Source organism: Cetorhinus maximus, chromosome 23 (assembly GCF_964194155.1).
Source record: "Cetorhinus maximus chromosome 23, sCetMax3.hap1.1, whole genome shotgun sequence".
NCBI lineage: Eukaryota > Metazoa > Chordata > Chondrichthyes > Lamniformes > Cetorhinidae > Cetorhinus > Cetorhinus maximus.
In genome coordinates, this window is record NC_135901.1 from 5606857 (window position 1) to 5622246 (window position 15390).

At 45.8% G+C, this 15390-nt stretch overlaps 2 protein-coding genes across 2 annotated transcripts in view; one reads left to right on the forward strand and one right to left on the reverse strand.

Annotated features, from left to right (window-relative positions):
* Positions 1–10811, forward strand: part of LOC144697739 (uncharacterized) — an 88235-nt gene extending 77424 nt beyond the window's left edge. Inside the window, exon 8 of the mRNA XM_078569746.1 lies at positions 10054–10811. Within this exon, the coding sequence (XP_078425872.1) occupies positions 10054–10569 (516 nt within the window). The 3' untranslated portion in view covers positions 10570–10811. The remainder of the gene's footprint in view (positions 1–10053) is intronic.
* LOC144698189 (uncharacterized) lies at positions 5088–7207 on the reverse strand. The gene is made up of 2 exons (XM_078570147.1): positions 7114–7207; positions 5088–6187 (listed from the first exon to the last, which is right to left on the reverse strand). The coding sequence occupies exon 2, from the start codon at positions 6076–6078 to the stop codon at positions 5212–5214; it is 867 nt and encodes a 288-aa protein (XP_078426273.1). The 5' UTR covers positions 6079–6187; positions 7114–7207; the 3' UTR covers positions 5088–5211.
* Positions 10812–15390: the final 4579 nt, after the last annotated feature.

Here is a 15390-nt window from a genome sequence, read left to right on the forward strand (position 1 = left end):
AGATTTGGAAACAGATGAAAGTTTTAAGATTTGAAGCACTGCTCAACCTGAAGCCTAAGTAGCTCAGTGAGTAGAGTAGTGAAGGGAAGCAGAGTTTTGGATGATCTCAGCTTTACAGAGAGGTTGAATGTGGGATGAATTAGAATATTCAAATTTAGGGAGTGGAATGGATGAGAGTTGCAGAAGCAGATTAGCTGACTCAGGGGAAAAGCAGGTGAGATTGCTGAGGTGGAAATAGGCGGTGTTCTGTGGTCAGGCGATCAGCTGGGGGGAAACATGACACTGAGATTGTGCCCAGTCTTGTCCAGCCTGGGACAGTTTCCAGGGAGAGGAATGAAGTCAGTGGCTATGGAATAGTTTAGAGCGGGGACTGAAGACAATGTCTTTGGTCTTCACGATATTTAACTGGAGGAAATTTCTGTTCATCCAGTACTAGGAGTCAGACAAGTCAGGACAGTTTCAACTTGGAGGGGAACTTGGAAGTGATGGTTTTCATATACACCTGCTTCTCTGGTTCTTCCAGATGGTAGAAGTTGAGGGTTTGGAAGTTTCTGTCAAAGTTTAGGTTGAGTTGTGGATATATAAAATCCCTCTCTTTTGCCCCCTAATGCTCCCACATCTCAAAGTCTGCCTGTTCTCCCTTAGAAGCCAGAGTCCAGATCCAGATGAGATGGTGGATCCCTTTCCCTGAAGGACATTAGTGAACCAGTTGGGTTTTTACGACAATCCAGCAGTTTTCATGGTCACTTTTCCCTAGTGCCGGCCCCACAAATTACCAGATTCATTCAGCTCAATTTCACAATCTGTCTTTGTGGGTTCTCTCGCTCACTCCCTTTTCTCTGTTTTAAGTCAATTTCACAGGGTATTGGAGGGGAAGAATTTACAGTCAGGAAATTCAAACCTAAAATCACTTCAGGATCTAACAGAGTTGCAGAATTTATCGTAACCTGAATATTGTCGGATTTTGAACATGGAAGGAAAAAACACCATTCACAGTTGGGAGAAACCATACACGTGTTGTGTGTGTGGACGAGGCTTCAACCGATCATCTGACCTGTCGAGACACAAGCGCAGTCACACTGAGGAGAAACCCTGTAAATGTGAGGACTGTGGGAAAGGATTCAATTTTCCAGTTCAGCTGGAATCTCATCGGCGCAGTCACACCGGGGAGAAGCCGTTCACCTGTTCCGAGTGTGGGAAGGGATTCACTCTGTCATGCAACCTATTGGCTCACCAGCGAGTTCACTCTGACGAGAAACCTTTTAAATGCCCAGACTGTGGGAAGTGCTATAAAAGTTCTGGTGAACTGATGCGCCATCAACGTATTCACACTGATGAGAGGCCATTCAGGTGCTCTCGGTGCCATACTGGGTTCAGGCAATTATCTGACCTCACTGTACACCAGCGAGTTCACACTGGAGAGAGGCCATTCACCTGCTCCGAGTGTGGGAAGGGATTCACTCAGTTAGCCAACCTGCTGACACACCAGCGCATTCATACTGGTGAGAGGCCGTTCACCTGCTCCTTGTGTGGAAAGGGATTCACTACATTATCCAACCAGCTGGAGCACCAGCGAGTTCACACTGGGGAGAGGCCATTCACATGCACCGTATGTCAGAAGGGATTTGCTCACTCATCCACCCTGCTGAGACACCAGCGAGTTCACAAAGATGCATGAGAACGCCACCATCTTCATGTTTCCCACCAAGCCCCACGCCATCCTGACTTGGAACTATATCGCCGTTCCTTCACTGTCACTAGAAGAAAATCCAGGAACCCCTTTCCTAACAGCACTGTGGGTGTACCTATCCCACACGGACTGCAGTGATTCAAGAAGGCAGCTCACCAGCACCTTCTCAAGGGCAATTAGGGATAGGCAATAAATGCTGGCCTGGCCAGTGACACCAGCGACACCCACATCCCATGAACGAATAAGTAAAAAAACTTATAGTGCTTGAATTTTGCTGTTAATCACACTTGGAACTGAACTACGTTCCTAGTTTATTTCTGCGGATGTAAATGAACTCCAGCCCAGTTATAGGGATTAATATTCTGGATAAAAGTTAAATAAATCAGCTTTGTTTTAAATACACAATATGTTGAGTCATTTTAATATCTCTAACACGTTAGCTCCTTTTGAATTGCTCTCCCTCTCCTCTGTCTCCTCCATCCTCACCCCCAACAAGTGCTCATGGAGGAGCAGCTCATGGTCTTCTTTGTCACTAAAATTGAGACAATCCAACCAGCTGCCTCTGTTGTTTCCCTCCCTTCCCCTAACCTACTGGGCCAAACCTCCCCTAACGTTCCCCTTATACCGAGATCTGAACTCACATCTTCTTCTAGTTTCTCTCCCACCTCCCCTCATGCCCTCTCAGAGCTCATCTTGTCCATGAGACACACCTCCTGCTCCATTGACACTATTCCCACTAAACTACTGACTGCACAACCTCTCCATGGGAAGATAATGCAGTGGATTCGGAGCTCTCTTCCCCCCAGCTCTGATCTAAGAAGCTGCAGCTACACTGGAGATATTTATATTTAACTTGTTCACCACATTCGTCATCTGGCCCTGTTCAAACCATAACCACAAGGATATCTGTGTATTGTTCTGAGTGTGAACACAAGGCTGTGTCACTATTACACACAGGTACCATTTCCTTGGTTCACATCTCTATACAATGACCAGCTCTTTACACATCCCCTTCCACACTCAAATCAACATCACAAATACAGATTATCTGCTCATTATCAGATTAGTTGTGGGATCTTGCTGGTTCCTCAAATCCCCTGCCCTTTATTTTCAATCTATGTCCCATGGTTATTGACACCACCTCTAAGGGGAAATGTTTCTTCCTATCTACCCGATCTATGCCCCTCATAATTTTGTACACCCCTATCAGGTCCCCCCTCAGCCTTCGCTGCTCCAAGGAAAACAACCCTCGCCTATCCAGTCTCTCTTCATAGCTGAAACGCTCCAGCCCAGGCAACATCCTGGTGAATCTCCTCTGCACCCTCTCCAGTGCAATCACATCCTTCCTATAGTTTGGTGACCAGAATTGCACACAGCACTCCAGCTGTGGCCTAACTCGCATTTTATACAGCTCCAACATAATCTCCCTGCTTTTATATTCTATGCCTCGGTTAATAAAGGCAAGTGTCCCATATGAGCTGGGGTGGGGTGGAGACAGGCGACATTATGGAGATTGAAATATCTGGTGTTAGTGATGGTGTGGATATGTGGTCAGAAACTTATCTTGGGGTTAAATCTGACACCAGGATTGTGAACAGTGTGGTTGAGCCTCAGACAGTCCCAGGGAGAGGAATGCACACGGCCGTTATGGAACAGAAATTTCCAGGCTGATCAAATCCACAAGGGAGACTTGGCCAAACTATCACAATGATTTTTCTATTTGCATTTATTACAAGGAGGCTTGTGCACTGAAGTCAGAAGTAATGAGTTCACGGCCACCTTCAGAGATTTTAAAGATTAATTTAAAGTATTTATTAACAAAAGAAGAAAAAACTTAAACACACACACACAAAATCATGGTTACACAGTTACTTAATCTTATAGCATTTCGCAAAATTCATACTTAACCAGACTACCAACTACACACTTCCTTTAAGGCAACAGCCCAAATAGATTCCCAATTTATAAAGACATTCAATACTATTACCACAAGCACCCACTCGACAGTGAAATTCCAAAGGCCTTTAACACAACCTTGGTTACTGGAACAGCAAACGTCTGGAGGGTAGCTAGAGGCTTCCCCCACCCCCCCACCACCCCCCCCCCCCCCCCCCCCACCACCCCCCACCCCCACAAGTCTGTTTCACACGTTGCACCTTTCAAGATCTCACATGGCCATACCCCACACAACCTCCCATCCTTCTTTAAATATATTTTATACCTTTTGATTTGTAAATCCCATTGTTTCTCTTTGTCTTTCGAAGTTACTTTTCCCAGAATACAAAAATCTTTCACGTTGTTATCGTGGCCAGCGCTTTTGGGAAAAACAAATGCAATCACTTTGCCTCACTTATCTTGGCAGTTGTAGACATTACTCAATCCCTTTGAAAATCAAACAACTCCTTCTTTATCTAAACATGTAAATTACCTTCACACCTTATCCACTGAGACCTCATTCTAGCTCACTCATCCCCATTTCAAATGCTTCTTTTACACCTCACTCCTTTGATAATTTAAACCTTGCAGTCTAATTGTCTTTAGTTAATTAAATTAGCCACACACACTGAACCATAAGCTTGCTTTACAATATGCCACAATAATATCTGAAAAAAATCTGATAGTTCCTTGACAATTCGAAGTGGTGACTGAAGACAATAGTTTTGGTCTTCCCAAATTTTGATTGGAGAAAATTCCTGCTCATTCAGTACTTGGTGTCAGATAAGCAGTTTGATAATTTAGTAACAGTGGAGGAATGGAGAGGGATGGTGGTGAGGTAGAGCTGGGCATTGTCAGTGTACATGTGAAAACTAACACGGTGCTTCTGGATGATGTTGCCTAGTGGCAGCTTGTAGATGAGAAATAGGAGGGGCCAAAGATAGATCCTTGGGGGACACCAAGTTCAAGGACTTTGTAGAGAAAAAGGAGTTTGGAGATGGGGTGGTAGGTTGTAAAGATGGTGGGATAAAGGTTTGTTTCTTCTCAGGAGGGTGATGGTGGTGGATTTTAAGGCAAGAGGGACAGATAAGAGAAAGAACCATTAACAATATCAGCTAACATGGAGAAAATGGATGGTCAGCAGTTTCGTGAGAATAGTGCCAAGGCATCAGACATTGACAAGATGACCTCTGAGAGGGCAAGAGGGGAGAGAGGGGCGAAACTGGAGAAAAACACAGGTTCAGGGCAAGGGGCAAGGGGGAGCTTTAGAAAGAGTTTGGCCCAGTGGGCCAGTGGAAGGAGGAAAGCAGCTGATCGGATTGTCTCAATCGTAGTGACACAAAAGATCCATGAGCTCCTCACACTTGTTGTTGGAGGTGTGGATGAAGGAGACAGAGGAGAGGGAGAGCACTTCAAAAGGAACTAATTTGTGTTAGAGATATTAAAAAGACTCAACACAGTGCAAGTTTAAGCTGATTTATTTGACTTTATCCAGAATATTAATTGGACTGGAGTTTATTAACATCAGCAGAAACAGACCAAATGGACACAGTTCAGTCCTGGATGTGATTAACAGAAAAACCCAATCACTTGTGAACTTGCTGATGTTTCAGCAGTTTGGATGAGGTTATGAATCCCCTCCCACACTCGGGGCAGGTGAATGGCCTCTCCCCAGTGTGAACTCGCCGGTGTCTCAGCAGGGAGGATGTGGTTGTGAATCCCCTCCCACACTCGGGGCAGCTGAATGGCCTCTCCCCAGTGTGAACTCGCTGGTGTCTCAGCAGGGAGGATGTGGTTGTGAATCCCCTCCCACACTCAGAGCAGGTGAATGGCCTCTCCCCAGTGTGAGTGCGGTGTGTCAACAGGATGGATAAGCGAGTGAATCCCATCCCACACTCTGAGCAGGTGAATGGTCTCTCCCCATTGTGAACTCGCTGGTGTACAATGAGTTGAGATGATTGTCTGAACCCAGTCCCACAGTGAGAGCACCTGAACGGTCTTTCATCGGTGTGAACACGTTGATGGATCATCAGGTCCCCGGAACTTTTAAAGCACTTCCCACAGTCTGGACATTTGAAAGGTCTCTCATCAGTGTGAACACTTTGGTGATTCAGCAGGGTGGATGTGTTAGCAAATCCCTTCCCACACTTGGAGCAGGTGAATGGGCTCTCCCCAGTGTGAACTCGCCGATGTTTCAGCAGGCTGGACGAACAAGTAAATCCCTTCCTACACTCAGGGCAGGTGAACGGCCTCTCCCCAGTGTGAATTCGTTGATGATTTTCCAGCTCTGATGGGTAATTAAATCCCTTCCCACAGTCCCCACATTTCCACGGTTTCTCCCTGTTGTGACTGCATTTATGTTTCGACAGATTAGATGATCGGTTGAAGCCTCGTCCACACACAGAACACGTGTACGGTTTCTCCCCACTGTGAACGGTGCTTTTTCCTTCCATGTTCAACTTCCGATGATATCTGGGTGACGATAAACTGGGCAACTCTGTCAGATCCTGATGTGATGTTTGGTTTCAGTTTCCCAACTGCAAATCCTCCCCTTCTAATACCCTGTGAAATTGATTTAAAACAGAGAAAAGGGAGTGAGAGAGAATCCACAAAAACAGGTTGTGAAATTGAGCTGAATGAATCTGGTAATTTGTGGGGCCGGCACCAGGGAAAAGTGACCATGAAAACTGCTGGATTGTCATAAAAACTCAACTGGTTCACTGATGTCCTTCAGGGAAGGGAATCTGCCACCCAGTCTGGGCCTACACAAGGCACAGGCCTAGATGGGAGAAGACAGGAAGAGAGAGAAGGGTTGGGGTGGGAGAGGGAACGTTTGAGAAAGAGGGATTACAACTCAACCAGAATTTTGACAGAAACTCAAAACCCTGAACCTCCACCACCTAGAAGGGCCAGCTTACCACCACCTTCTCAAAGGAAACTAGGGATGGGCAATAAATGCTGGCCCATCCAGCAAAGCCCACATCCTGTGAATGAATGAAAAAAACATAAGGTATTAGCTAATCATAAAAGTATCACAGACACAGATTTAAGATTTAGGGTAAGATCTACAGCAGGAATGTGAGGAAGAAATTTCACACATTGAGTGTTAATGACCTGGAACTCAATGCTTAAACTCAAAGACCGATAATATCCAGGTCCTGATGAATCGAGTGACTCGAGTCAGATCTTAATGTGATCTTTGCTTTGAGTTGCTCTGTGTGTAAATCCTCCCCTTCCAATCCCCTGTAAAAGGAGTTTCCAAAACCCATCCCCGTCAGTCCAGGATAGAAATTCACAACCTTCTCTCCTCCTGCTGACAGGGACGACTGCGCATGCGCCCTGCTGCACATTAACCCCGCTCAAGATGGCGGCTGTTAACCCGCGCCTTTTGCTGGAGACCCGATCCCGCAGCCTTCGCCCTGCAGATAGTTTCTTATTTTGGGTTCAGAGCCGCATCGAGTGCTTACAAACCCTCCCCGTCCACCTACCGGCTTTATTTCTCCCTGCACTCCGCCCTTTATCTTATCTCCTGTGGATCCGACAAACAAGCCTCTGTTCACCGCCATTACACACACTGCGCATGCTCCAGATCACAGTGCCCTGTGGATTGACGGAAACTCCGGTCCAATAGGAAAAGGGGGCGGAGCTGGAGGTCCGATCGTGAGCGTGTGATCCTCCAACCAATCGGAGTGAATGAGGGGCGGGGCTGAATCCGGATGTCCCTCATTGGCTGAAACTCTGCATCATTTTGAAAGCTGATTTGTCTCAACCTCCAGGAGAAAACTGGACCTTTCTGTTTGTGGCTTTAAACAGATGAAACCCTGTGGGTGTGAAGCATACGTTTCAACATTTGTTAATGAAATGTGGGAACATGATGAAACAATGCTCAAACAATTCATGGGCTGACTTAAATGAATAACTGGGGAGACATGGAGTGTTAACATTAAAACAAGGAGAGTCCCTGTTTCCAATAAGTGAACTGGCAGAAGGGTTAGGACAGGTTCAGGAGAATGTCATAATTCAGAATAACACAGACTCTGAAGAAGAGTCATACGGACTCGAAACATTAACTCTGTGTTTCTTTCCACAGATGCTGTCAGACCTGCTGAATCTTTCCAGAATTTTTTGTATTTCTTACAGACTATAAAGGAACAGCTGATCTCAAAGATAATCTTTTGCAGTATGTGTGGAGGGGATCAGCTGAATCAGGTTTAAAGGGGTGAAATGATATTTTTTGTAGATTGGACAATCACATTAAAATCTGCAACTCAGATGGGACCATGGATTATTGCAGATTTCCATCGGTGCATTATTCCAGGAAGCCTTAAAATCATACGGACAGTATTTCAGAACCAGGGTTCCAACTGTACGGGGGCAACGGGCAATTTTATCCCAGAAAAACCCGCAAAAAATCAATCACAGGGACAGCCACTACAAGAACAACCTTTGTCGGAGGCAGAATCTGTGAGCAGGAGCTCATCCAGTCGCAATGCAGAATCCCAGCTGCTGGGGTGCTGTGTAATTGTGAGTGGAAAATGTTTTTTTTGTGATTACTTTGTGGTTATGGGATTGAAACTTTGACCGTAGACCAATCAATAAAGATCAGAACCAAATGATAAAGAAACACCAATGCACGGAACTTCCATTATACAGCAGAAGGAAAGGGAATGGGCATTTGTAAAGAATTTACAGCAAGTTAGTTGAACATGACTTGCCCTTAACACGTTTGAGCTGGCTTGAAATATGTTTAAATCACTTCTAGAAATGGAACATGGCAGAGCACCCATTTACTAGGATTTGCGTGTGATTTTTCTTTTTATTTGTTCACAATTGGGTATCAGAAAATTGTTTTCGTTCTCTATTTTGTGTTTCAATGGCACTGCCGATACCCACAATCTCCTGCGTGTGTGAAAGTGCCCTAGTCACTGTGCAGGAGCCCAACGCGCAGGCGCAATGCTGATGATACCTGGAGCATGCGCAGTGTCAGTTTGCTCAGAGCCCTGGGAGTGCGGGAGACGCGGGTGAGATTCGCTGAGGCGGAGGGAGCAGCGGTTCTGGGAGCCGGGGTGGGGTGGATCCAGAAACACCCGGTGTAGGCCGCAATCCCGGATCACAGCCTCCATGACCCGTGTTTGCAGCTCCGGGGCTTCTTCCCGGTGACAGAGCCGGCTTCAGGGGAAGAGGCTCCGGAGCGGGAGATTCAGAAACTGCGGGGAGACCGCGGGCCGCCCGGGGGCTCAGAAACTGGGGGGACGGACTCAGGGTCCGGGTAAGACACACCCGGGAGGGTCCCCCCTCCTGTGTCCCGCCCGACGGCAGCTGGGGTCCCGCCTGAGACCCTGAATCAGAGACACAGGAGCTGGAGAACTGAACCCAGGCAGAGGAGAGGGAGGGAGAAAACTGGGAGTGGAGGAAAGAAATGGTGGAGATGGTGAGATGGGTTTGGATTTCAGCCCAGGGAGGAGGGAGAGTGTGTGGGACGGAGATTTACAGCTTTGGGGGAACAAGAGAGGAATAAATGTTCCATAGAAACTCTGTTCTGAATTTCAGTCCTGGATTTATAGTGATGACTTTTGTAAACTCGTTTTACAGGGTATTAAACGGAGGTGACTGGCAGACAGAAAACGCAAAGCAAACATCACATCAAGATCTGTCAGAGGCACTGAATTCATCAGGACCTGAGTATCATCAACTTTTGAATGTGGAAGGAGAAATGTTTGTCTATTCTGTCTTTGGGAAAGGATTTCAAACATCGGTGTGACTGGAAAAGCCTCCACACACACACACCCGAGTAAGAGTGTTCCAGTGAATTGACTTTGGAAAAAACTTTAAGCAGTTACACAGTCTGCAAAAATATCGCACCATTCACAGTGGGGAGAAACTGTTCACATGTTGTGTGTGGACAAGGCTTCAGCTAAGCGTCCAACCTGGAGAGAGACAAGGACCCCCACACCATGGAGAAACCATGGAAATGTATGGACTGTGGGAAGGGATTCAGTTTCCCATCCCAACTGGAAGTTCATCGGCGCAGTCATACTGGGGAGAGACCGTTCACCTGCTCTATCTGTGGGAAGGGATTCACCCATTTGTACAACCTTCGGACACACCAGCGAGTTCACACTGAGGAGAGGCCATTCACCTGCCCTGTGTGTGGGAAGGACTTCACTCGGTCATCCCACATTGTGACACACCAACTTGTTCACACTGATAAGAGACCGTTTACATGTTCTAACTGTGAGAAGAGTTTTAAATGCAGAAAAGATCTGCTGATACATCAACGTATTCACACTGGGGAGAGGCCGTTCACCTGCTCCGTGTGTGGGAAGGGATTCATTCAGTCATCCCACCTTCTAACACATCAACTTGTTCACTCTGATAACAAATTTTTTAATTGTTCTGACTGTGACAAGAGCTTTAAAAGCAAAAAGGATCTGCTAACACATCAATATACTCACACTGGAGAGAGGCCATTCACCTGTACCAACTGTGGGAAGGGATTCAGCCGTCCGTCTGCCCTACTGAATCACCAGCGAATTCACACTGGGGAGAGGCCGTTCACCTGCTCTGACTGTGGGAAGGGATTCATTAATTCATCCAACCTTCTGATACACCAGCAACTTCACACGGGGGATAGACCGTTCACCTGCTCTGACTGTGGGAAGGGATTCACCCGTTCATCTAACCTTCTGACACACCAACAGGTTCACACTGAGGAGAGACCATTCACTTGCTCCGTGTGTGGGAAGGGATTCACTCGGTCATCCAACCTATTGAATCACCAACGAATACACACTGGAGAGAGGCCGTTCACCTGCTCTGTGTGTGGGAAGGGATTCACTCAGTTATCCAACCTGCTGACACACCAGAGCATTCACAGTGGGGAGAGGCCATTTACCTGCTCTGTGTGTGGGAAGAGATTTTCTCATTCATCCTATCTGCTGTAACACCAGCGAGTTCACAGTGGGGAGAGGCCGTTCGCCTGTAATGCCTGCGGAAAGGCATTCACTCAGTCATCACACCTGCGAACACACCAGTGGGTTCACAAGCGACTGCAAGGTTTGGATTCTACTCCTGTTGATGCTGTTAATCATACCAGGACTGAACCATGTTCATTCTGACTGTCCTGACCTGTTGATGAGGTTCAATATTCTGAATAAATGTGACATAAATCAGCTTTGTTTGTAGATTTTTGTTTTTCCCCACTTGAGTGTTTAACATCGCCTGACTGGAGTCAGAAAGGACAATCTGGGGGAGGATCTTACAGTAGGAACAAAACTTCAGCCTGGACACAGTCCATTAGGTTCACAGTGAGGGACCCCCAAACAACACTTTGGTTTTTCTCATCTTTCTTCACTGACTGCACAATCCCCATGTGGGTGAATCCTGAGGTGTGTAAGAAATGTGTCTCAGCTGCTCTCTTCCATGGTTCAGAGCTCCTAGACACTGAACAGAAGGCTCTTTTACAACTGGGTTTAGAGTCAGGAAGAACAACGGTGAATGCTGGAAACGTGCTGCCAAATGAAAGGTTGGTGTAAAATTGTGATCTGTTCCTGACTGAAAGTGAAACAGCAGGTTTAAGTTTCCAGACGGAAAATGGTTCTTAATAAGTCTAAAATGGTTCAACGTGTTTGTGTGTCAGTCCCGAGTCGCTGAATCGAAACATGCTGAAATTTATTGGGTTAAAATCTGCATTAAACTAGAAGCTGGAGGAGTTCACAGGAGACTGTTAACTGCTGGGACAATAATACAACAGGTTGATTCCCAGAAAAAGAACGACCTGCAGCGTATGTCCAAGAATTCCCAGTTTTATTGATGTGTGCTTCCCACACACTGTCCTTTTAAATATACCTCACTCCTACCAGCCTTTAACTATCAGAAAGGTAACAGAGAGAAGGCTGAAGCTGTTTCTGCCCCTTTAACTTCACAGTGTCAGGACCCCTTTGGTCCCTTTAAGAATGAGTGATGTGTTCAGCTGAAGATTCCTGTTGGTAGTTTTCTGGACGGTTTCCTTATTCTGATCATTCCCGGTGAGCCTTGGGTGTGTGAACCCGCCCCACCCCCAGACGCGGCAACCCACCCTGTCCCCGGGTGTGTGAACCTGCTCTATGTGGTACTCGCCTGTGGGCTCTCGTGTTTCTCTCCAGTTCGTTTATTCTGCTCCTTCTGCTTGAAGTTGCTGTTTGTGATTTTATCTGGAAGTTTAACAGTAACGGTATTAACCAATGTTATGGTCAAACTGTAGATGCAAAATGTCACCTTAGCTCCTTAAACATTTCAGTAGCAGCTTGGTTACAGTGACAACACTGATTTCAGGATCTCTAGATTGTGGATTTCACCTTCAGAACCTGAGCATATTGACCAGGCTTCTAACCTCATGATGATATTCAAAATCTGCAATTGAAATCTGGTCTCAGTGATGGTGTCCATGAAACTATCATTGATTGTTGTAAAAACCCATCTGCTTCACTAATGTCCTTTATGGAGGGAAATCTGCTATCCTCACCTGGTCTGGCCTACATGTGAGGCCAGACCCACAGCAATGTGATTAACCCTTAACTGCCCTCTGAAATTACTGAGGAAGCCACTCTGTTCAAGGGCAGTTAAGGTTGGGCAACAAATGTTGGCCTTGCCAGTGACACCAACATCCCATCAAAGAATAAAACAAAATATATTTTGCATGTGAAGATTTAATCATTTCAAGCATTAATTTAATCTCATTGACAGCTATCAGCAGCTATTAACCCTGTTATGTTTTTGATCATTAAAGGCTGGTAGGAGTGAAGTATATTTAAAAGGACAGTGTGTGGGAAGCACACATCAATTTCTAATGACTCCAGTGTTATGTGGGTAATATTTGTGTCGAAAGGATGGGGTGAATCTTGTAACAATCTCCCAGATTAACTGGGATTGAGGGGCAAGACTAAAGGTGAGCATTAGTGCACTGTACTGCACTGCACACTACTTAGTGACAAACCCTGTTGTGTTAAAAGTTTACTAATTCACACTGGTGTAGCACTGAGACAATTGCTCAGATAGATTTCTAATGTTAAGGATTATTTTCCCTGCAGGATTTTCTATTTAGCTTCCACCTGACCCACTGATGGTGTCAGACAGAATCTAGAACTGTCTCCTCAGTCGAATTGACTGCTGCAGGATCCTAATGGTATCCAATTAAAAATCTATCTTCTGGTTAACAGGCACAACTGAAACCAGCTCAACACAAAATGGTGTGTGTGAATGTTTGCGCGCACACACTCGAGGGTAGCAGTGGAAGGATGCTTTTCTGAATGGAGAGCTGTGACTAGTGGAGTTCTGCAGTGATCAGTGCTGGGACCTTTGCTGTTTGTAGCATGCGTAAATGATTTGGAGGAAAATGTAACTGGGCTAATTAGTAAGTTTGCAGACGACACTAAGGTTGGAGGAGTTGCAGATAGTGAAGAGGATTGTCAAAGGATACAATGGGATATAGATCGGTTGGAGACTTGGCAGATGGAGTTTAATCCGGACAAATGCGAGGTAATGCATTTTGGTAGGTCTAATACAGATAGGAATTATACAGTAAATGGCAGAACCCTTAAGTGCATTGACGGGCAGAGTGATCTTGGTGTACAGGTCCACAGGTCACTGAAAGTGGCAACGCAGGTGGATAAGGTAGTTAGGAAGGCACATGGCATGCTTTCCTTCATCAGCAGGGGTATTGGGTATAAAAGCTGGGAAGTCATGCTGCAGCTGTGTAGAACCTTGGTTGGGCCACACTTGGAGGTTTACCAGGATGCTGCCTGGTCTGGAGGTTATTACCTATGAGCAGAGGTTGGAGAAACTCGGATTGTTCTCACTAGAGTGACGGAGATTGAGGGATGACTTGATAGAAGTTTACAAAATTATGAGTGGCATGGACAGAGTAGATAGTCAGAAGCTTTTTCCCCAGGGTGGAAGAGTCAATTACTAGGGGCATAGATTTAAGGTGAGAGGAGAAAACTTTAGAGGAGATGTGCGGGGCAAGTTTTTTACGCAGAGGGTAGTGAGTGTCTGGAATTCGCTGCCAGAGGAGGTGGTGGAAGCAGGTACGATAGTGGTGTTTAAGAGGCAACTTGACAAATACATGAATAGGATGGGAATAGAGGGATATGGACCCTGGAAGTGCAAAATGTCTTAGTTTGACAGGCAATATGATTGGCGCAGGCTTGGAGGGCCGAAGGGCCTGTTCCTGTGCTGTACTTTTCTTCTTTGTTCTTGTGTCTATGTGTCTGATTGTCAAGTTTGAGTCGGTTCTCCTTTCGGGTTCTTCAACAAATCCATTTCGACGGACAAGTGGCAGCTGAAATTTCATGTCTGGAAGTGTGAAGTGATTCATTTTCGTCGGAGAGGAGAGGAAACAGAAAATTAAGGTTACAATTTTAAAGGGGCTTCTATGTTGCACAGCCAATGGTTCGGATCTGGAAGATATCAATTCGGTTCAGTTCCACGAGGGGGTGGACGCATTTTACCATCGCAAACTTCATTCACATTAGTTGTGTAGCTTCATAATAAAAAGGTTCAGGGAGAAAAAGCAGGTTGGGAAGATGCAAGAAGAGATTGTTTCTTTCCGTATGTTTTTACATTGGAGGCCGTTCAGTTACTGAGCGTTACAAAGTGGATGGCGTTTGAAATTTCCAGTCAAGGCAATGACAATTTTAGACGTCGCAGTGGCCGAGCGGTCTAAGGCGCTGGATTTAAGTTTCAGACTCTATGGAGGCGTGGCTTGAAATCCCATCGCTGCCAGAGTTTCAGACTGTCCGTATTTCGAATCAATTTTGCCACACCCTTCAGTCATTGAGTTGGAGAGGGCTGCAGCACAGAGAAAGGCCATTCGGCCCATCGAGTCTGCGCCGGTCAAACAAATACCTAACTATTCTAATCCCATTTTCCAGCACTAGGCCCATAGCCTTGTATACCATGGCATCGCAAGTGCACATCCAAATACTTCTTAAATGTTATGAGGGTTTCTGCCTCTACCACCCTTTCAGGCAGTGAGTTCCAGATTCCCACCACCCTCTGGGTGAGAAAATTCTTCCTCGCATCCCCTCTAAACTTACCCTTTACCTTAAAATCCGTCCACCAAGGGGAAAAGTTCGTTCCTGTGTGCCCTATTATGCCCCTCATAATTTTATGCACCTCAATCATGTCCCCACTGTGTGCGCTCCGTGTGCAGTGCTCCATTCTGGCGGAAAGATCGAGGAGAGGCAGCAGAAATTGTAGGACAGCGAGGAATAGATGGGGCTGCATTTCTTCATTCCCTTCTGTAACCACTCTGTCCTTTTATGTACAGAACATTAAAAGGTACATGGCGACGATGTACGGAACTGACTTGCTTATGTAATGGGTTTGAAACCCTTTAGAGTTTCCTGGTACAGGTGAAAATCCAACATTTTGAACCTGCAATCTACATTTATTAGTTTACATTTCTCACAGTTCTGGTTTTAAGAATGAGTTACAGTAAATGATTATCCATTAAATGGACTAAAAAAACCTTTCAAACGCTTCCCTGTATTTTTCATTTCCGTTCATCTGTCGGCATTCACCAAATTTGCAGTTGGAAATGGAACAAAAACGGAGCCAATTTGGTGACATCCTTGATTTCTGGATGTTTGTCTCTCCTTAGGCCGCTGTCACTATCGGTGTCTATGTCTGTGTGTGTTCCTCTGCGTGTGTCAATATGATTCAGTTCCCTGAGGGAGATGAATGCATTTTTACCATCATAAACTTTACTCACTTTCGTTATGCAT

What these genes read in the sequence shown, in the direction of transcription:
- LOC144698189 (XM_078570147.1), bottom strand. Translation starts at nt 6,078, where the DNA reads ATGGAAGGAAAAAGCACCGTTCACAGTGGGGAGAAACCGTACACGTGT.